This window comes from Trichomycterus rosablanca, chromosome 9 (assembly GCF_030014385.1).
Source record: "Trichomycterus rosablanca isolate fTriRos1 chromosome 9, fTriRos1.hap1, whole genome shotgun sequence".
NCBI classification, from domain to species: domain Eukaryota; kingdom Metazoa; phylum Chordata; class Actinopteri; order Siluriformes; family Trichomycteridae; genus Trichomycterus; species Trichomycterus rosablanca.
This window is the reverse complement of record NC_085996.1, coordinates 11364551-11387133: the sequence shown is the minus strand read 5'-3', so window position 1 is coordinate 11387133 and position 22583 is coordinate 11364551. Positions and strand designations below refer to the sequence as shown.

Sequence of the window (22583 nt, the reverse complement as noted above, 5' to 3'; positions counted from 1 at the left end):
TGTATAAGAGAGATAGAGAGAGGGAGGGAGTGTGTATATGTGTATATTAGAGAGAGAGGGAGAGAGTGTGTATATGTGTGTATTAGAGAAAGAGAGAGTGTGTGTCTGAGAGAGTGTGTATGTTTGAAAGTATGTGTGTATGTGTAAAAGAGAGATAGAGAGAGGGAGAGAGGTTGAGAGAGAGAGGGAGGGAGTGTGTGTCTGAGAGAGAGAGAGGTTGAGAGAGAGAGGGAGGGAGTGTGTATATGTGTGTATTAGAGAGAGAGAGTGTGTGTCTGAGAGAGAGAGAGAGAGAGGTTGAGAGAGAGAGGGAGGGAGTGTGTATATGTGTGTATTAGAGAGAGAGGGAGAGAGTGTGTGTCTGAGAGAGAGAGAGGTTGAGAGAGAGAAAGAGAGCGCGTGAGAGGATGCGAGCTTGCGGCTGTACTGGCGGAATGCGCGTGGACTGAGTGCTGAATCCTGAATCGATTGATCGGCGCGTGAGGGCGCAGAGGTGGATGTTCTCTTCCCGGAGAGGGAAATGGCTTGTAAAGAGATGGCATCTCCGTGTTTCCCCAGCCTGTCCAGAGAGCTCACAGGTGAGGAGAGAAGAATCCGGGCGGTGCGATATTCTCACGGGTTTTAGGGTTTGTGCACGAGCGCTGAATCCGCGCGGCGCGGCTCGTGTTGCTCGTCAGTACTGAACATCAGATCGCGCGCGGTGGGTGCACGTGAACGTGCGTTAATGCTCATGAATGTGCTTGCAGAGTCTTTGCATTTGTGCTTTTGTGCGGGTATTTTTTGCATCATGCCCACCGGGTGAATGGGTGAAAGCCTTAAGGCCATATTCACAGCTTGGGGGCGAATAATGCGCTAACTGCAGGTGCAGCGCGGGTTTGATTTTGGGATTTACCGGCTTTATTTTAGTACAAATGCACGATTTAAGGTATGCATTTAGCTATCAGGTGCCAGGGCGCATGTGTGATCCAGTATGTGTGTGTGTGTGTGTGTGTGTGTGTATGGTAGAGGATGGACCACTTCATTTATCCAGTGAAGCAGGGCTACCGTAATAAGGCGCGGCCGGGTTTTCCTCTGTTTGTTTGTGTGTGTGTGTGTGTGTGTGTGTGTGTGTGTGTAAGTGTGTGTAATTGCAGGAAAAAGTTTGTGAACCCTTTGGAATAGCCTTGATTTCTGCATTAATTTATCATCCAACAAACAGCACAATGGTATACAAACCCTACCTCAGTTCCATACATCTTGGGCCAGTGAGTTAAATGCTAATAAAAACAGAAAGCATTGATTTGTAAATTCTCTCTTTCTTTTTGATCTGTCAAGGAGCATTTATACGTACAGCTATGACTGAAGTACGCCAACTGATCCAGCAAATTTTTTTTTGCCATTTTGCAGTCTTTGGCTGTGAAACTGAGAGGTCTTGTTTTCATACTTTCCATTTTATAATGCACCACGCGTTTTTATATAAGACAGGTATAGACTGCAGGCAGGTCAGTCTAGCAGCTGCACTTTCTGATTATACAGAGTTTAAAGACCCCACCCACTTGGTTCGGTCATTTCCCCACCCAGCAGATTCGTGACCAATTTGTGTCAGCGGCCAGTTGCAGTCAAGATTTGAACCAGGGTGTTCAGAATCTCAGCACTGGTGTGCTAGCAGAATATCCCGCTGTGCCACCTGGGCGCCTGTTGTACTTTCCATTTAATAATGCACCATACGTTTCTATATAAGACAGCTATAGACTGGACTGCAGGCAGGCCAGTCTAGCAGCTGCACATTCTGATTATGCAGCCATGCTTTAGGAACTAATGCATGAATGTCATTTAAAGGGCAGCACATGTTGCTCCAAAATCTATTTTTAAGTGTTAATGTTGCCCTTACAGATGTGCAAGTTTCTCCTTTCATGCACCCTCATTTAATTACAAATTTGAACTATCAGCTTCGGAAGTTTATTTATTGTCCCCCCCCCCCCCCCCCCCCAATTTTCCCCCCTAATCTAGTCGTGTCCAGTTACCCTGATTGCTTCCTCTGTACTGATTCGACCCTTCACCGCTGACTGAGGACGCCTCTCAACTAACATACGCCCCCTCTGCATTTTTCACCTGCACGAGTCAAATTCATACACTTGACGGGCACTGTGTATGGAGGGCCACACCCCCATCAGCATTATTCCTCAGCCCTGTGCAGACGCCATCAGTCAGCCAGCAGGGGCCGCAGTTGCACCAGTTATGAGGACCCATGATCCGACTTTTTACCCTCTAACCCTGAATAACAGCCATTCGTTGTTCATGCAGCCGCCCAGCCCAGTCGGAAGGCAGACCCTAACTCTGATGTGCTAGCGTACTTTACCGCTGCATCACCTGAGCGGCTTGCTTTGGAAGTTTATGTTGATACAAATTGTTTTATTAATGCTTTGGCACAGAAAGCAAAATGTCTATAATTAATAATACATGCTTCCAGTGTGCATTAGTCCATTCTAGGTTTTGCATGTCTGGACACTGTTGACAAATCGTTTTGCGGGCATAGTACATTCTTAATTTGTAATGATACCATCATAGCAACATGTCTACATTGTTAACTTTTAGTGATACCACCACAGCAGCATTTTTTTAAGTTCCATCTGCATCATAGGACACCCGTATTTAACAGTGATTTTTGATTGCACTCTTCCTGCACAGAGATTTCTTCTGGTTTCATAAATATTTAAATAATATAATGCACTGTATAGGGTGAAATAGCCAACATCAAATGGTGGTCTATTATGCTAGATCGTCACCACTGAGATCTGGGATTGATTAAGTTAGCCATGAAGTCATAGTCCTGACCCTAGCCTAATTTGGAATGAACTGGAACATCACTTGAGGCTTTCTTGACCAACATCAGTGAACAGCCATACAAATGCTCTTTTGATTGAATTGGAACAAATTCTCTCAGACATACTTCAAAGTCTTGTGATAAACCTTCTCAAAATACTGTATTGTGTTATGGGGATTCAAACAACCCCTAGAGGTTAGTTTGGAACCACTACTCGGGAAATCAAGCTCAGAAACAGAAATCAATGAAAGAGGGTTTTAATACCAGTACCCCAAACTACAATCAGCAATGTAACAAAATACTACAGCGTAAGTAAAGGAAGTTAATGTTCATAAGCACATAACACATGTCCAGACGAACGGAGTCGGTTCCAGGGCTTCTAAAACGTAAGTGTCCCAATCTCCAGTATCGCCTGGACCGCTCCCACCTGCAACAAACAGAATAAACACAGCCGAGGTAAAGGCTCAACAAAATAGGAACAGGGATCTACTAAGAATGCTCTAGTCCGACGACCTAACGAGACCAACTGGCAACAAGGATTCCCACACCACTTCTATATATAGTGCTCGTGATTAGACTACTTAAGCCCCGTGCACCAATAAGAAAAGAACAAAAGGTGTGGCTAAAACCCTCCACCAATGTGACCCCGTAACAGTACCCCCCCCTTAACGGGTGTCTCTCGGCACCCTAACCAACTTGCCCGGGAACTCTCTCCGAAACTGTTGGATGAGCGAAGGGTCGAGGATGGCAGATCTCGGCACCCAGCAACGTTCCTCCGGTCCGTACCCCTGCCAGTCGACGAGGAACTGGATCCCCCTGCCCCGTCTCCTGGAGTCCAGCAGCCGGCGCACCGTGTAGGCGGGTTGATTCTCCACTAATCGAGGTCCTGGTGTCTCATTCGGGGAAGAATTAAGTGGAGAATGCAGCACCGGTTTAATGTGGGACACATGGAATGTGGGATGAATCTTCATGTGGCGAGGAAGCTTAAGCCGAATTGCCGATGAACTGATGACACGAGTAATGGGATAAGGACCAATAAATCGGGGGGCTAGTTTGTTAGATTCCACCCTTAAAGGAATGTTTTTAGAGGATAACCAAACTAGTTGTCCCACCTTGTACAGCGGGCTCGGCCGTCGCCGTCTATTCCCGGAGATGACCGTGGTCGCTTGGGCTTGGCGGAGAGCGATGCGCGTGTTCCTCCACATCTTCCTACACCTCCTCATGTGATGAGCTACTGATGGGACTGCTATGTCCACCTCGCCCTCCGGAAATAATGGTGGAAGATAACCCAAAGCGGCCTCGAACGGCAACCTTCCTGTGGCTGCGCTTCGTGCCGTGTTGTGAGCGTACTCCGCCCAGGACAAGAACTTGCTCCAGCTGTTAGGGTGTTGAGCGGCTACACAGCGCAGCGCAGTCTCCACCTCCTGGTTAGCCCTTTCCGTCTGACCATTAGACTGCGGGTGGAACCCCGACGAAAGGCTGACCGACGCCCCCAATGCCTTGCAAAAGGCTCTCCAGACCTGTGACACGAACTGTGGTCCTCTGTCCGACACAATGTCCGCGGGAATCCCATGGACCTTAAAAACATTGTCAAATACCAAAGTGGCTGTTTCCAGCGCGGAAGGGAGTTTAGGTAAAGCAAACAGTCTGATAGTCTTGGAAAACCGATCCACCACATTTAAAATCACAGTCTTACCGTTCGACGGTGGAAGTCCTGTGATAAAATCCAGAGCTATGTGGGACCAGGGCCGCCCTGGAATCGGCAGAGGCTGAACCAACCCCGCAGGTGGTGCATGAGACGCCTTGTTGCGGGCGCAGACGGGGCATGCTGTGACGAACTCCCTCACGTCAGTAGACAAGGAAGGCCACCAGAAATGTCTCCGAACCAAATCTTCCGTCCTGGCCACCCCCGGATGGCAGGCGAATTTGGAGTCGTGCGTCCATTTCAGTACCTCCGATCTGGCTGTTGTAGGCACAAACTGGCGGTTGGACGGTCCTGTGCCCGGGTCAGGGTCAGCGCGTAGGGCCCTCTCGATGGATCGACGAAGCCCCCAAGAGACCCCAGCGATCACTCGAGCCGTCGGAAGTACGGACCCCTCTGCGTCTGTGTCCTCCGCCCCCGGATGGAGTCTCGAAAGAGCGTCTGGCTTAGTGTTCTTGGTGCCTGGACGATAGGTGAGGATAAAATTAAATCGATCAAAAAATAACGCCCACCTTGCCAATCTGGAGTTCAGTCTCTTGGCCGTCTGCACATAGGACAGATTCTTGTGATCGGTCCAGACCACAAACGGTTTCTCTGCCCCCTCCAACCAATGTCTCCATTCCTCCAGGGCCATCTTAACTGCCAATAGCTCCCGGTTGCCGATGTCATAATTCTTCTCGGCCGGTGATAGCTTCCTGGAGAAAAAAGCGCATGGGTGGAGACGACTTTCCTTACCCGAACGTTGGGAAAGAACAGCTCCCACTCCCGTGTTGGAGGCATCCACTTCAACCACGAATTGCAAGGATGGGTCCGGTTGAGCCAGGATCGGGGCGGACGTGAATCGGTCCTTCAAGTCCTCGAACGCGTCTTGAGCCTCTCTGGTCCACTTGAATTGTCTCTTCGTCGAGGTGAGGGTCGTCAAAGGGTTAGCTATATTGCTATACCCCTTAATGAACTTCCTGTAAAAGTTCGCAAAACCTAAAAAACGCTGAAGTTCAGTACGAGAAGAGGGCACCCTCCATTCACGAATCGCCCGAATCTTCTCTGGATCCGCCTTAATACTATTGGCCTGGATTATAAATCCTAGGAAGGAAATTGAGTCCTTGTGGAACTCGCACTTCTCAGCCTTTACAAATAGCTGATTTTCTAAAAGTCGAGTCAGGACCTGCCGGACATGTGCAAGGTGCTCTTGAACTGAACGCGAAAAAATGAGAATATCGTCCAGATAGACAAACACAAAATGGTCAAGGAAATCCCTTAGAACGTCATTAACTAAATTTTGAAACACGGCAGGTGCGTTAGTGAGACCAAACGGGACCACGCAATATTCGTAGTGCCCACTAGGTGTGTTAAATGCCGTCTTCCACTCGTCGCCCTGTCTAATCCGGACCAAATGATAAGCGTTCCGAAGGTCCAATTTAGAAAAAATTACCGCCCCTTGCACGGATTCGAACACCGTAGAGATGAGGGGTAAGGGGTACTTATTACGAATAGTAATCTTATTCAACCCCCGGTAATCAATGCAAGGCCGTAAGGACTTGTCCTTCTTTTCAATAAAAAAAAATCCCGCCCCCAGTGGCGACGAAGAGGCACGTATGAGACCCGTAGCGAGACAATCCGCAACGTAGGTGTCCATAGCCTTCCGTTCGGGAATTGACAATCGAAAAGACTTGCTCTTGGGGAGTGGTGCGCCCGGGAGGAGGTCAATAGCACAATCGTAACTGCGGTGTGGTGGTAACTGACAGGCATTGTCTTTAGAAAAGACTTCCTTGAGATCGTGATAAATGGATGGAACGTTAGTTAAGTCAGTAGAGACCCTAAGCGACGCCACCTTCTTCCCTTCGTCCGAACGTAGACACCGAGATAGACATTCCCGGCCCCACGAAGTAATTCGCCCCTTGCCCCAATCGAACTGAGGGTTATGAGTACGCAGCCACGGATGCCCAAGAATCACTGGTGTGTCAGGAGAAAGAAAAACAGAAAAACAGATCATCTCTTTATGAGTCTGCTTCACTGTCATCCAAACAGGAACTGTGCGGTGCGTAATATGAGTTAATCTACGTCCATCCACTGCGATAGTGCTTAAGGGAACCTCTAACCTTACCAGTTTGCAACCCAAACTAACTGCAAACTTGGCGTCAATCAAATTCTCCTCTGAACCAGAGTCTATCAGTGCCCGAGAAGAGAATCTTCCCTTACTGGTGTGCAGGGAGATAGTTATATTACAACGGGGAACACGGTTAGTAGGGATTCGGCTCGACCATGCCCCGTAATTCACGGTCGAGCCTGATCTTTTGACCGATTAGGACACCAGGCAGCCCAATGACCCTTCTGACCACAGAAGCGGCACGTCCCATCCTTGTGAGGGGATTGGGCCCGCCTTTCAGTGATCTGGGTCTTACCCAGTTGCATGGGCTCGTGTACCTCCAAGGATCTGGGAGAGAATGAAGTGCCCCTTCTACCTATAGGTACCCCCCCACTAGGAGATTCCGCTCTAAGCCCCCCGGTCTGAAGTGCCCCCCCCTGAGTCATCCCATCCAGACGAATGGCCAGGTCTATCAGTTCTTGGAGAGAGTTAGGCTTCTCCCTGTTGGCCAATTGAGTCCGGATGTGAGGATTCAAGGCCCGTCTAAACACTGCCTTGAGGGCGGTGTCATTCCACCCTGCATCGGCCGAAATGGTAACAAAATCCACCGCGAATTCTGCCACCGACTTATTACCCTGACGAAGATCTAATAATCTATCGTCCGCGTCGCCAGCACGTTCAGGTTTATCAAAAACCGCTAAAAAACGCTGTAAGAACGCTTGGTAGGTACAAACCGCCGGAGAAGCGGTGGATTGTGAAGCCTCCGCCCATGCGAGCGCCCGACCACGCAATAAACCAATAATGTAAGTGATCTTGTGCACATCGGTGGGGAAACCGGAGGGACGGATACCAAACACCAATTCACATTGGTACACAAAACCACGGCACTTATCTAGGTCACCGAAATAGGGTTCAGGATGAACCGTAACGGAATCGGTACGAACCTGAGGTGAGTCGGCAGGTAGCGGAACAGCGTCGGCCGTGAAAATTCCCGACGAAGCCGGTCGTGACGGAGATGGAAACGGAGGGGCAGGTGCCGCGATGGCTTCCGAGATACGTTGCACCTGACGTGCCAGATCCGACACGAAACGTACGATCTCACGGTTGCTCTCCACGAGGGACGCCATTGTTGGGTCTTGGGAATTAGCTCCGGGTGGAAACGCGGGCGCAACGGGATCTGATCCGGGCTGATTTCCCGAGGGTTCCATAATGGGCCAGTTGGTACTGTTATGGGGATTCAAACAACCCCTAGAGGTTAGTTTGGAACCACTACTCGGGAAATCAAGCTCAGAAACAGAAATCAATGAAAGAGGGTTTTAATACCAGTACCCCAAACTACAATCAGCAATGTAACAAAATACTACAGCGTAAGTAAAGGAAGTTAATGTTCATAAGCACATAACACATGTCCAGACGAACGGAGTCGGTTCCAGGGCTTCTAAAACGTAAGTGTCCCAATCTCCAGTATCGCCTGGACCGCTCCCACCTGCAACAAACAGAATAAACACAGCCGAGGTAAAGGCTCAACAAAATAGGAACAGGGATCTACTAAGAATGCTCTAGTCCGACGACCTAACGAGACCAACTGGCAACAAGGATTCCCACACCACTTCTATATATAGTGCTCGTGATTAGACTACTTAAGCCCCGTGCACCAATAAGAAAAGAACAAAAGGTGTGGCTAAAACCCTCCACCAATGTGACCCCGTAACAGTATTGGCTGTTGATATAGCTGACAAGATCACATAGAGGTCAGTCTATTTTATTACCATTTGTTTTTTAAACAAGCTCAAGGTTAGGTGCCCAAATACCTTTGATCATATAGTGTAGATCAATTCCAGGTCCCTAAGACTCATGTTGCACTCACTGTACCAGCTGCACCACCCTGCGTAATTATGTTGTGTGCCACTTCACATGTACTTGTGTGAAATCACTATAGTGCAGAATCTCTTAATTACTCCTAATGACCCAATTACATTCTCACTTATAATTACCTTAGTAACTCCCCCATCTCCCACATTTTACACCTTCCTCCTTTGCTCATTTCTTTTTTTTTTTTTTTGTATTTAGCATGGCAGGGGTTCTGTACAAAGGGAAGGCTGTGCATCACTTCAGAGCCTGGAGCCAGACCACGTAACAAGATAAATCTTGTTGTTACTAAACATTGATGACCACATGATATTCATAATTTGTGTGATTAGTCATATACTATTTTTGTTACACTTATTGAGTGTTGATGTATACTACGTACATTTAGTAGATTTATCAGATACTGCTGTATCTCGTAGCCATGTAAGCACAATAGGGCTGACGGTATGACAAAAAATTTGTATCATGGTATTTTTTAAGATTCAGATGGTTTCACACTAAATCATGGTATGTTTTTTTGTATGACTGGGACTTTTTTTTATGTCTGTGGCTTATTCTGCTGTCATAAGTACATAGAGTATAAAAGGTTTTAATTTTACCATGTATATAATGAAGGTTTGAGTACTATAAGCTTTGCTTGGCCCCACAAAATGACACAATATATGATGGAATCAGCATGCGTGAAACAGTTGCAATAAATCCAATTTTTATTGTTATTTAATATTTAAGTATTGTACAATTACCCTTAGCGTTTGAAAAGTGGACGACTTTAAATATCTCCGATTCCAGTTTGCCTATAACGTTGAAACAGTGGCTAACATGAAGTATTTTCGTCCCCTAAGACATACCTGAAATCCACTGTTATAATTATTGCTCTGAAAGCTTCTTTCTCGACTGTCTACAGAGGATTCGTGTCCTTGCATATGTGGATTGTTACTGCGTTTGTAATGTTGTTATTTGCAACAGCCGTGGCTCGACAAACCGTGCAGTATATACTGTTTGTCTGTTCTAAACTGCCAACACGCCTCATTTCTTTGGCAGGTTCTTCCGGTGCATATTTGGTCTTCCTCTCTTCATCCTCCATCTGTTTTTGTTTATTGTTTTCACCATACTGAGGAAATCTCTCTCATCTGTTAACACTGTCATGCTAACGCTAACTGGCGAACTACTTAATCTGCACAATGCTCCATAGCGCTTTTACGGCGAAAAATATTATAAGATCTGCTGCCTTTTGAAGCTTACATCTGTTAAAATTAACTATGTTACGGTATGGCGGTATATGAAAAATTCATACCGTATGAGGAATGAAAGATGGTACACCGACTGTACCGTCATACCGTACTAAAGCACAATATACAGCCCAGCCCTAAAGCAGTCATGTGAACAGCATACTTCATTTATTCAATTTAATTAAGGCTTTATTCGGATGATGGTAACCACAGCAGCAGCATTGATCTGACAACCACTGCCTGATCAACTCTAACTCAAGGGGTCTTGGGTTAAATGGAAAAACTCCTTGTGATCACCAGTCCCCAGATGAAGAACGTTGTTAGGTCAGAAGGAATAACATGTAGGACGTAAAAACATTGGGGCAGGGCTTCCAAAGTTCTTGTTAGTGATTATGGTTGATCATTGCTACCCATTAAAATGTACAAGGAACAGTGGTCTCTTGCCAAGGCTGGGAAAAAATCTTAACTTTCTCCAAGTGAAAATAATACACTGCTGGAATATGTGTGATAGTGTTCACAGTCAAGTGAGCTTGGATTACTATTGGCTTAGACACAAAAATTTACTGTAAACATGTAGTTTAAAATCAATCAATTCTTGGATCCAAAATATGTATCAAATTTGGGTGAAATCTGTAAGTACTATTATTTAAAAACTGCTGTTGTGTTTAAATCTACATTAATATAAAATAAATAATAATAATAAAAATAAATATAAAAGAAAAAATAAAACAGAAAATGTTTTAATAAATCTGAAAGAAGTCAGACTTTATTTAATAATATTTTATTAATTTTTAATAACAATTAACAATGAATAAATGATTAATAATAACTAAAAATAAGGACGGGTGGTATTTTAAAATGATGCATCAATTAGCAGCAAAAATTGAGAAATCTGAAAAAGCAAAAGAAAACAAATATTAGCAATTAAATGACCTTGAATATTAAATGAACATAATATTGGTATTAGATACGGTATCTGATCATTTTACCTTTGCACTTTGGCATGCCTCTATGTTTTATCTCTTCTTCAGCTTTCAAGCGTTTGGCCAGCCTTTCCTGCCTCCTTTTCTGAAGCAGTTTCTCCAGCATCTCCTTCTCCATCCTCTGTCTTTCTTCTCCCAGCTGTTTCAGTTCAAGCCGGTAGCTCTGTTCTTCTTCTTTTTTTGTAAAGTACTCTGCAATGTTTCTGGAAACCCGTTCCAGGACTGTCTTTGGGTTCTTCGCCTCAAGTTTACAATTCGTCTGGGACCTGGTGGCTACTTCGGCTTGTTTTGATTCCTGGGTTTTTCTGGAGGATTCAGACACCGGCTGCTCTGCAGGTTTCTGTTGTTTGCTGGGCTCTGCTGGATGTGATGGGAGGTTCTCACTGTTTGTGCTCTCTACTTTTACCTTTCCATTTTCCTTCATGGTCTGCTTCTTCCTCCTTTCACATTCGCTTTGTATTTCCTTCTTTGTCTTTCTTATAGCCCAGATCATTTCTGTCTCTTGAACTATTATGTCTTCTTGTCTTTCACTTTCTTCATAATTTTTCTGCTCATCTTCACTGTATTTTTCTTTTACCTGCCTCTCTGTTTTCATCTGCTTATTCAAAACTTCTGTTCTTTCCTTCTCTTGTTGCTTTTTATCTTTCTCTCCCCTCTGTATTTCTGCTCTTTCTTTTTCTTTCTGTCTCTTTTCCTCGTTCCTTTCCCTTTTTCTCTTCTCTTTCTCTCTTTGCTTCATCTCTGCTCTCTCTTCCTTTATCTGCCTCTTTTCCTCCTCCTCCTTTCTTTTCTCTTCCTGTCTCCTCATCTTTGTTTTTTCTTTTTCGTTTTGCCTCTTTAAGTTTTCTGCCCTTTTCTTTAAGTTCTCTGCTTTATACTCCTCTTCTGTCTTTTTACTTTCCTTTATCTCTGCTCTCTCTTTCTGCCACTTTTCCTCCATTGCCCTTGCCTCAATTTTTCTTTCCTCTTCCTCTCTTTTCTCCATCTTTGCTCTCTCTTTTTGCCTTTTCTTTTTGACCTCCTGCATTTTTATTTTCTCTTTCTCTCTTTTCTCGATCTCTGTTTTATATTTCTCTTTTTGATTCTTTTCCTTTTCTGTCCCTGTTCTTTCCTCTTTCTCTCTTTTATCTCTATCTGCCTTCTCTTTCTGCCTTTTTCTCTCATCCTTCTCCTCCATTTTTCTACTTTCTTCCTCTCTTTTCTCTATATCTGCCTTCTCTTTCTGCCTTTTTCTCTCATCCTTCTCCTCCATTTTTCTTCTTTCTTCCTCTCTTTGCTTTATATCTGCTTTCTCTTTCTGCCTTTTCCTCTCATCCTCCTCAATTTGTCTTCTCTCTTTCTCTCTTTTCTCAATCTGTGCTCTATATTTCTCATTCTGTTTCTTTTCCTTTTCTGTATTTCTTCTTTCCTTCTCCTCTTTTTTCTCTATCTTTGCTCCCTCATTTTTCCTTTCCACTTCCTCTCTTTTCTGTATCACCATTCTTTCTTTCTGCCTCCTCTCCTCAGCCCTTTCCCTTATAGCTTTTCCTCTTTTCTCCATTTTGGTTCTTTCCATTTTATCTTGCACATGTGTTCTTTCTTCTTCCTCTGTTTTTTCTTTTTTCCTTTTATCACTCTCTGTGTCTTTTTTCTTTTCTTTGTCATTTCTTTGCATTTCCTCTTTTTTCTTTTGAACCAGCTTAATTTTCTTCTTCTCAATCCTTATTCTTTCTTCCTCCTCGGACTCTGTGTCCCAAGGTGTATCCAGCTCAGTGTCTTCTTTCTCAGTCTCCTTATCAGTCTTAGTATCCTTATCTTCCTCTTCTTCAGGTGGTTGTGTTTCACCCTCTCTCTTATCAGTCATTCCCCTGTCCCGCTCCTTCTCACACCTTTTCTCCTCCTCCTCAGAGTCTGTATCCCAGGGTGTCTCCAGGACAGTCTCATCAGCCTCTGCCTCACTCTGGATAACAGTGCTGATACTTTCAGTTTCCTCTTTTTCCTCCTGACACCATTTCTCTTCCTCTTTCTTTTCAATCTTTGATATTTTATTTTTGCCTTTCTTTATCTTGTCCTCATCTTTATCTTCCTCCACACTTGTCTCTTCTTCATCAGACAGTGTGTCGCATGGTGTCTCCAGGTCAGTTTCTACTGCCTCTGCCTCACACTGGATAGCAATATTGCTTTTTTCATCTTTCTCTGTTTCCTCCTGACACTGACTCTCTTCATCAGACTCTGATGTTTGTCCTTTATTGTTCTTTATCTTTTCCTCCTCCACCTGTTTCCCTGGTTCTTTGTTTTTGCTTCTCACTTCCTGGTTAGACTCTGTGGCCAGTGATGACGCCACATCAGTATCCATTGCCTCTGCCTCACTGCCTCTGCCACTCTGGAGAATGAGGTTGCTACTTTCACATTTCATGTTTATTTAATGGATTTCACTTTTATTTAATAGCACTTTCTTACTTACCTTGCTGTCCTCATTCAAACTTCTTTTGTGCTCCACCTCCACCTGATGCATTTCTATATTTGTGCTCATCACTTCCATCCCTCTTTGCTTTTTCATTTCCTTCATCTCCAGTGCAGACAGCTTTCCCTCCTGGTTTCTACTTGAAACCTGCATGATCTTCACTCCTTCGGATACCTTCGTATCACTGTTTCTCACAGAGGTGGAAAACCTCTGGAGAGCCCTGGTAGCTGCCTGCCACTTTTCTTTTTCCAGCTGCAGGAGATGGAAGAACAGCTCTTTCTGGGTTTCACCCTGGATGGCTCTTTTCTCCTGCATTGCTACACGTTGGCTGATTTTCTCCTGACGTATGGAGGTGATGGCAGTGTCTATTTTTTTTAGCAGATCTCTCCTCTGCTTCATGAACCTAGTGTTTTCAGCACTGGAAGAATCCATGTTTACTCCTAAAACAAAGATTTTAAGATAAGACAGATCCGTTCCTGTTGTTTTCCCCTTTTAATGCCATTTGTCAGATAATTAATAATTACTTGCTTTGGATTTGGTTTTAATTTCCAGTGGTCTACACAGACACGATTGTCTATGATTGAGAGGGGCGCAATGCCCTGCGAGTGATCGCTGCCTTGTACAGGTAATTCCTGCCTTGTGTCCTGGTGGAGCTGGACCCACTGTGACCTTGACTAGGATACATTCAGGCAAAGCCACATGTTATTAGTGTATTATTGTACCTAGTTTTAAAATACTAAGAATATGATTGCTTGTGCAATACTAGGTTTGGGACACAGCCAAAATATTGGCTGTTAATTTTTTAAGCAATTAAGCTGGCCTTTCATTATAGGATATGAGGACCTGAATCATTTGTAAATTATTAAATATTTTAATGTGATGCTATATTTAATGAAATCATTTAAGGGTGAAGGTACAAAAATCTTTTTTGAATATTTGTTGTTGTTTTTTTAGGCGTTTGAGATAAACTATTTAACATACAATTCAAATTGCTACAATGCAAACAGCTCAAATGTGCATTAAGGTTAAAGGTATCTAAAATTACCAATTATTATTAAATTATTAATAGTATTATTAATAATCATCTTACCAGTGGAAAAAGATAAGAAAGAAAAGGTTAAGAAAGATATAAATAAAGAAAAATGTGCAGTAAGAGCTCAGCAGTTCAGCAGTTATCAGCAGTTCTTTCAGTAGTGTTTGCTTGTCATGTGACCTGCATTCTAAACTGACTCACTGCATTCTGAACCTGGCTCTGTTGATGACGTCATAATAACACAAGTCAGACTTGATTTACATTTACTTATGTTACAGTTCGTACATAAGAAATAAATACTTCCATAGTTTCCAAAAGCAGTTTCAATGGACTCAAATGACTAATTATAATTTTAGTTTGGGAACAAAATGTTCATAACAGTGCAAAAGCTAAATTTGTCTGTTTAAAGTAATATATATTAAATACACCAGGCATAATCTAAATCAAATCAAAAGGTAATATAAACTTCTAAGCAAATGTATGTATCCATCCATTTATCCATTCATCCATCCACCCAACAATGTGTACATTTATGTATTCAATCATCCGTGTATCCATTCATGCAGTCATCCATCCATCCATCCATCCATGTATACATTAATGTATTTATCCAATTATGCATCCATCCAGTCCTGTATACAAGTATACAATCATTTATCCATCCATCCATCCATTCATCCTTCTATCGATCTATCCATCCATCCATCCATCCATTCATCCATCCATCCAACAATGTATACATTCATGTATCCATCCATGTATCCATCCTTCTAATCATGTATACATTCATTTATCCACCCATGTATTTATCCAAGTTTCCATCCATGCATCCATCCATCCATCCATCCTTCTAACCATGTATAAATCCATGTATTCATCCATGTTTCCATCCATCCATCCATCCATCCAGCCATGATGTAGGACCTTCTTCAGGACCTAGCATATACATTTAAGGGTTGCTGATGTCAATCTACTTGACCATGTTTTATAATTTTCTTTTCCAACAGAAAGCATCAGGAAGTCTGTTGATAGATCTGCAATCAAGTTCATTCGAGGAATCAAGCTTGAAACCAAAAATGGCAAATCAGAGGACAGGATACTGGTGAGTTCCTGAAACCCATGAAATTACATTAATTGTATTAAAATAACACATTTATTCCACGGCCTTGTTTACACTGATATATTGTAATTTATTAATATTTTTTTTTTTGGGATGCAAGTTCTCCCATGTAGTCTGGTTTCTTTTTTTCACAAAAACATGCCGAAACTGTAAATTGCCCCTAGGTGTGAGTAAGTGGGTAAATGGGTAAGTGTGTGGCGTCCTGTAATGGGTTGGCACCTTGTCCTGGGTCCTTGTACACAGTGTTTCCGAATGAAGCGGTTAAATGAATGCATTTTTCAGCACAGACGCGCACTCTCTTAGGCTCAGTTTCCTAACCCAGCTGGGTGCTTAGAGAGCGTACTTGGGTTCTCTCAGCCTGGTAAATGATTCATGGCATTGCATGTGTGTGTGTGTGTGTAAGAGTGTGTGCCCATCTTCTGTAAGGTCTTTGATATGCAGGGCTTTTGATGACACCCTTGCACAGTCTTATCCAGACGAATATACAAAATCCCACCTAGAAAAGATATTTAGCACATATTGTGTTGATATTTAACTCAAGCTGCACCAGTTGTATGACTGTATGTGGGAAGCATGTGTATGATTTTAGACATCAAATCCTGTTATGCACTGCAGTGCAGAATGGGCTGTGACCAAGTTTTGGCAGTGGGATCAAACCCCTTTAAACCCCCTCCTCTTCTAGGCTTGCATGTCTCGTCCTCTCTGTCATATTCCCTAATGTCACTGCAGATTCTGTGACACACATAGAGCTGTAGCAGCTGTAAATGTTACACTTTGAACTACAGAAGTTTTATCACTTAAAATATTAATAGAATCATGCACAATGTTGTTGTAGTACAGGTAATCTTGAAAGCCTCCATTTTTTAAATGAGATTTGGCGCCAGAGGAAAGTTGGGGATGAATGGTGTTAAAATCAAGCATGCTCACACCAGCGTTAGTTCCAAAATCCACCCACTCGAGGAGTATAATCTACAACACGCAGAGAAGGAAATGTTTTAGAAATACACTTTCTATTACCTGGGTTGTTTTGATGCTTTTCAATGCACTGTTGTACTTTTGGGTGGCACGGTGACTCGGTGGGTAGCACTGTCACCTCACAGCAAGAAGGTCCTGAGTTCGAATCCCAGGTGGGGTGGTCCGGGTCCTTTCTGTGTGGAGTTTGCATGTTTTCCCTGTGTCTCCCTGCGTGGGTTTCCTCGGGGAGCTCCGATTTCCTCCCACAGTCCAAAAACATGCAGTCAGGTTAATTGGAGACACTGAATTGCCATATAAGTGAATGGGTGTGTGTATGTGAGTGTGTGTGTATGTGTATGTGTGTCTGCCCTGCAATGGACTGGCGCCCCATCCAGGGTGTTACTGTGTGCTTTGCGCCTATTAAAAAGCTGGGATAAGCCCCAGCACCCCCGTGACCCTAATTGGACAAGCGGTTAAGAAAGTGAGTGTTGTACTTTTTTGCATCCTTTGTTATGTGTAAACTTACACCCCCATGGTGGCTCCAATGCAATGTTATTCAGTTTTAGATCCTGTACAGAAATGTCCTCTAACATATTTTAAATCATGCCAGGGCAGTAATCACAATATATGTTGAGGGTGGGGGTGTTTACATCCCCTTCAATATTCAGATATGCTTATGATTTCCTCTCAATATACTGATGCAAAAATGCAAAATAAACATATTCTACTCACTAGCTTTGCGTTATGTTAGGATTCGTCAGTGCTCCCATCAGCTGTTAATATAACAAAAGTGTTTTAGAATAGCAGGACCCCCCCGTAATGTTCAGTTCATGGCTATGACCTTGAATCATGCAGACTTTGTCTTCAAGTGATTTTCTGGCTGCACCCAAAACGGCTTCCTATGTACTACATAGTGTGTAACTAAACTATTACAAGTGCACTAATAAGCACAATATTTGGTACAGTAGTGTGTGATCTGAAACACAGAAAACTTTAAATGTTGTCTTTATGTTAAACTCTTCCATTATGGGGTGTGGTTGGCTTATAATATTCTAAATGTAGGTTTTTCCCTCTAATAAGACTTAATTTCTACACACCTTTAATTAGTCTGGCCCATGTAAGATTATATCCTATATTTCTTAAAAACCAGTTGCATTATTACCAATTAAAAGCAGTCCCTGACAGCATATTCTGCATAGATTATCATGCTAAAATTATCAGCAACTTTTATTTTAAGTAAATTTAGTTCAAGATAATAAACACATATTTAACAAATATATTATATTTTATTATAGTCACAAATTGGCCGTATTAATGCCCATGCCATCGCAACAGAATGTCCAACAAACACGTGGTCATGTGTCAAATACTTTTGGCCATATAGTGTATATGAGGCTAGTTTGACTGCACTTATTAAAAAGCATATGGAGCAGTCGTCTTTTGCCAAGGTTGGAAAGAAAACCCTATCATGCTGAAAGGAAATAGTATACTTTGATGTAATCCAAGAAACATCACAAAGAAAGCTTGCTTGACTGTGGACAGTGTCATACATGTTCTAAAAACCACCAAAAACAGGTCTGGTGGTCCAAAACAGGACTAAAGCGTATTTGATTGTGGGTAATCACACATCTTTCTAAAGTTTAAGTTAGGTTTTGACCTAGGGTTTATATGTATATGTATAATATGGGCACAAGGCACACAGTAACACCCTGGATGGGATGCCAGTCCATCGCAGGGCAGACACACACACACACACACACATATTCACTTATAGGGCAATTCAGTGTCTCTGGCTGCATGTTTATGGACGGAGGAAACCGGAGCTCCTGGAGGAAACCCACACAGACACGGGGAGAACATGCAAACTCCGCACAGAAAGGACCCGGACCGCCCTGTCTGGGGATCAAACCCAGGACCTTCTTGCTGTGAAGCGACAGTGCTACCCACTAAGCCACCGTGCTGCCCATTACAGAAATCATTAAAGTCCTAATACTGCCTTGGCACACATGTTCATTACAAGTCTATGTAAATTTTTGACTTTGACTGTCACCATTGGTACTTCTTGGAGTTGCATGAAAGTGCATTCCAGTTTCTGATCACTAAGATTTAGAAACTTGCCAAATGTATCCTCAGTTTAGTCTTTAAATCATACATTTCAAAAGTAAGCTCAGACTTCAGAGTGAGTGGCTTATTTAAGGTAGTTCTAAAAGAAGCAAGAATTTTAAACTCAAAGACTCAAACACTTTGGGGTACAAATTTTAATTAAGCATCAAAGTCAGGAAGAAGCGCAGAGAGGGACGGCAATCTGGTTTCAGTCTTCTTATTATTGTCAGACAACATTTTTAAATATTTTAACATTTCGAGCGCTTCTGGGCAATATGTGGGTAATAGAAAAAGAAAGTGCTTTAAAATGCATTTTAAATTTAATATTGTCCAAATGTAATAGACAGAAAGAGTTTTACTAGCTTGGATATTGAATTGCTTTTGGTATTGAACGTTCACTGATATTAAGTTGCACGGCAGTCACACAGCAGACAGGCCTGCACTTCTAGCACCAGTTACATAAGTCTTTAAATCTGAAACACCACTAATTTAGAATTGTTTTGGTAGAAGTAAGTTTATTTTAAGTTTATCACTGTCCATTCTATCAGCTCCACTTACCATATAGAAGCACTTCTCTGCATGCTTTGTTAGTCCCCTTTCATGCTGTTCTTCAATGGTCAGGACTCTCCCAGGTCCACCACAGAGCAGGTATTATTTAGGTGGTGGATCATTCTCAGCACTGCAGTGACACTGGTATGAGTGGATCAGACACAGCAGCGCTGCTGGAGTTTTTAAACACCTCACTCTTCCTGCTAGACTGAGAATAGTCCACCAACCAAAAATATCCAGCCAACAGCGCCCCGTGGGCAGCGTCCTGTGACCACTGATGAAGGTCTAGAAGATGACCAACTCAAACAGCAGCAATGGATGAGTGATCGTCTCCGACTTTACATCTACAAGGTGGATCAACTAGGTAGGAGTGGCTAATAGAGTGGACAGTGAGTGGACACAGTGTTTAATAACTCCAGCAGCGCTGCTGTGTCTGATCCACTCATACCAGCACAACACACACTAACATACCACCACCATGTCAGTGTCACTGCAGTGCTGAGAATCATTCACCACCTAAATAATACCTACTCTGTGGTGGTCCTGTGGGGGTCCTGGCCATTAAAGAACAGCATGAAAGGGTGCTAACAAAGCATGCAGAGAAACAGATGGACTACAGTTAGTAATTGTAGAACTACAAAGTGATCCTATATGATAATTGAAGCCGATAAAATGGACAGTGAGTGTAGAAACAAGGAGGTGATTTTAATCTTATGGCTGATTGGTGTATTTACTAAACGAGTGACATGGCTTGACAGCTTGGCACAGTGTCACATATCTGCTATGACTCTTATTGTCACGTCACAGTGGGCATTTCTGCAGTAAACCTAACGAGACACATGCCTATTCTAGCACTTCCAAATGGTTGTTTTGATGTTTTATGCATAAATAGTTAGACATGAAGTTTGTAAGTTGGCGGATACAGCAGGTGCTCATGCATTACCAGATCCTCATTTGGCGAATTGTTTGATATGACTCAACCAATATGATTAATTTCTGATTCATTACTGGGAATGCACAGCCAGCCAGATCAGCATCGGTACTGTTTCTTGTTTACCATCATCTCACATTCTCTGATACATTTCAAATGAAAAGGATTAAATATCTATGGGACCATGCAGATCTGATTAGTCACATTATGTCCAATTTCTGTATGTTTTTGCAGAACGCAGAGCTCTTTAAAAGTTAAAACCAACGTGGGATCAGAGGCACGCTGCTTTTTTGTAAAGCTACCATTGATCATTAAATAAAGCTCTGAATGCTCACCTCTGCAGTTTCTCTAAAATGTTAAATGTCGAATCGATCAAATTAGTGCAGACAGGCTTCCGATGTGTGTAGCTCAGGAAGCCAGTGCTAATGCTTGCCGGGGGCACACAGAGCCTACACTTTTTGATGTTGAAGGCTTTGATGAAGACTTTCTGTGAGGATCAAACATTCTAAATCTGTTTAAAAGTAAAACCTCAACTTTAATGCGTCTTCTCTTTTATTCGGTGCTAACGTCCCAGTTACTTCTGGTTCAGCATCTACATGGATCCTCATACCACATCATGTTTGGGCTCGTGAGCACTGTGTAGACTATATAGAGGTATATATGTCTATCTAATCACGAACAAGTATGCTGGTAATGCTGACGTGCTAGACATATGCAGTAAAGTAATAAACAAACTCATTAAATAAAAATGCTGTGTCTGATTAAGTACACAGACAAGAATTAACTAAAAGGATACCTAAATAGAATAAAATACCAATTAAGCTACATTTTCCATAAAATGCCCATTTTAACCAACTAAATTTAACTATTTAATAATAATAATAATAAAAGAATAATAACAGTAATAATAAAATAATTAATAAAATAATAATAACAGTAAAATTCAGTAAAATCGTTTTCATCATACATTTCTTGAACATTCTTCTACTAATGTTAATGATAAAATGAACTATCAATTCGGCTGGGCGCGGTGGCTACATGAACAACAATTGACTGTTGTTCATACAGAGTGGGAAGCCAGATAGGGACCTCATAACTCAGTGGTCCCCAACCACCGGGCTGCGGACCGATACCGGTCCGTGGGTCATTTATTACTGGGCTGCACAGAAAGATTAAATAATTAGAGATCGCTACATCAGCAATGAAAACATTACTTTTTTACAGGTGTTATGGTTTCTAATCAGCCCTAGGTGGGAGCAGCGTCTCGTTGCAACGAATAAGCTCATTTGTGAGTAGTGTAGTTATTCTATTTTAAATCCCCCTGCCCCCACCGGTCCGTGAAATTATATCTCATATGAAACTGGTCCGTGGTGCAAAAAAGGTTGGGGATCGCTGCCATAACTGATGCAATAACGACCTCTGCTGGCTGATTGATGGCGCCTGCAGGAATAATGCATTGATTAGGGTGTGGCTCTTTGTACACAAAGCTGATCTGCATATGAACTCGTCTCATGCAGGTGAAAAGATGCAGTCGGCTGCAAAATTTTTGACACACTTTGCACCCACTAATCTCTATCTATCTATCTATCTATCTATCTATCTATCTATCTATCTATCTATCTATCTATCTATCTATCTATCTATCTATCTACAGTGGGGTCAAAAAGTATTTAGTCAGCCACTGATTGTGCAAGTTCTCCTACTTAGAAAGATGAGAGAGGTCTGTAATTTTCATCATATGTACACTTCAACTATGAGAGACAAAATGAGAAAAAAAAATCCAGGAAATCACATTGTAGGATTTTTAAAGAATTTATTTGTAAATTATGGTGGAAAATAAGTATTTGGTCAATAACAAACAAGCAAGATTTCTGGCTCTCACAGACCTGTAACTTCTTCTTTAAGAAGCTTTTCTGTCCTCCACTCGTTACCTGTATTAATGGCACCTGTTTGACCTCGTTATCTGTATAAAAGACAATTGTCCACAGCCTCAAACAGTCAGACTCCAAACTCAACCATGGCCAAGACCAAAGAGCTGTCGAAAGACACCAGGAAGAAAATTGTAGACCTGCACCAGGCTGGGAAGAGTAAATCTACAATAGGCAAGCAGGTTGGTGTGAATAAATCAACTGTGGGAACAATTGTAAGAAAATGGAAGACATACAAGACCATTGATAATCTCCCTTGGAGTCAAGATCTCATCCCGTGGGGTCAAAATGATCATGAGAACGGTGAGCAAAAATCCCAGAACTACACGGAGGGACCTGATGAATGATCTGCAGAGAGCTGGGACCAAAGTAACAAAGGCTACCATCAGTATACACACTACGCCGAGAGGGACTCAAATCCTGCAGTGCCAGGCGTGTCCCCCTGCTTAAGCCAGTACATGTCCAGGCCCGTCTGAAGTTTGCCAGAGAGCATATGGATGATCCAGAAGAGGATTGGGAGAATATCATGTGGTCAGATGAAACCAAACTGGAACTTTTTGGTAAAAACTCAACTCGTCGTGTTTGGAGGAAGAAGAAAAACCCAAGAACACCATACCTACTGTGAAGCATGGGGGTGGAAACATCATGCTTTGGGGCTGTTTTTCTGCAAAGGGGACAGGACGACTGATCCATGTTAAGGGAAGAATGAACGGGGTCTTGTATCGTGAGATTTTAAGCCAAAACCTCCTTCCATCAGTGAGAGCATTGAAGATGGAACGTGGCTGGGTCTTCCAGCATGACAATGATCCCAAACACACCGCTCGGGCAACGAAGGAGTGGCCGTAAAAAG

At 42.7% G+C, this 22583-nt stretch overlaps 2 protein-coding genes and 1 long non-coding RNA gene across 3 annotated transcripts in view; 1 reads left to right on the top strand and 2 right to left on the bottom strand.

Moving 5' to 3' along the window:
- The first annotated feature begins 287 nt into the window (after positions 1-287).
- LOC134319872 (capping protein, Arp2/3 and myosin-I linker protein 3-like) overlaps positions 288-22583 on the top strand; it is an 82041-nt gene continuing 59745 nt past the window's right edge. Inside the window, exons 1-2 of the mRNA XM_063001137.1 lie at positions 288-578; positions 15156-15250. Of these exons, the coding sequence (XP_062857207.1) occupies positions 521-578; positions 15156-15250 (153 nt within the window). The 5' untranslated portion in view covers positions 288-520. The remainder of the gene's footprint in view (positions 579-15155; positions 15251-22583) is intronic.
- Positions 3045-4096, bottom strand: LOC134320477 (uncharacterized). Its single transcript, XR_010013696.1, has 2 exons — positions 3916-4096; positions 3045-3230 (listed from the first exon to the last, which is right to left on the bottom strand). It is a non-coding gene; the product is annotated as an uncharacterized LOC134320477 (long non-coding RNA).
- Positions 10495-13727, bottom strand: LOC134319871 (golgin subfamily A member 6-like protein 24). The gene is made up of 4 exons (XM_063001136.1): positions 13644-13727; positions 13116-13555; positions 10679-13034; positions 10495-10581 (listed from the first exon to the last, which is right to left on the bottom strand). Exons 2-4 carry the CDS (start codon positions 13545-13547, stop codon positions 10556-10558), a joined length of 2814 nt encoding a protein of 937 aa, XP_062857206.1. The 5' UTR covers positions 13548-13555; positions 13644-13727; the 3' UTR covers positions 10495-10555.

Excerpts from the sequence above, each read along its gene's own strand:
- LOC134319871 (XM_063001136.1), bottom strand. The coding sequence starts at position 13,547 with ATGGATTCTTCCAGTGCTGAAAACACTAGGTTCATGAAGCAGAGGAGA. Across the intron at positions 13,035-13,115 it reads GTTTGAATGAGGACAGCAAG|AGTGGCAGAGGCAGTGAGGC; the intron begins GTAAGTAAGAAA and ends CTCATTCTCCAG. Across the intron at positions 10,582-10,678 it reads AGGCATGCCAAAGTGCAAAG|ATTTCTCAATTTTTGCTGCT; the intron begins GTAAAATGATCA and ends TTGCTTTTTCAG.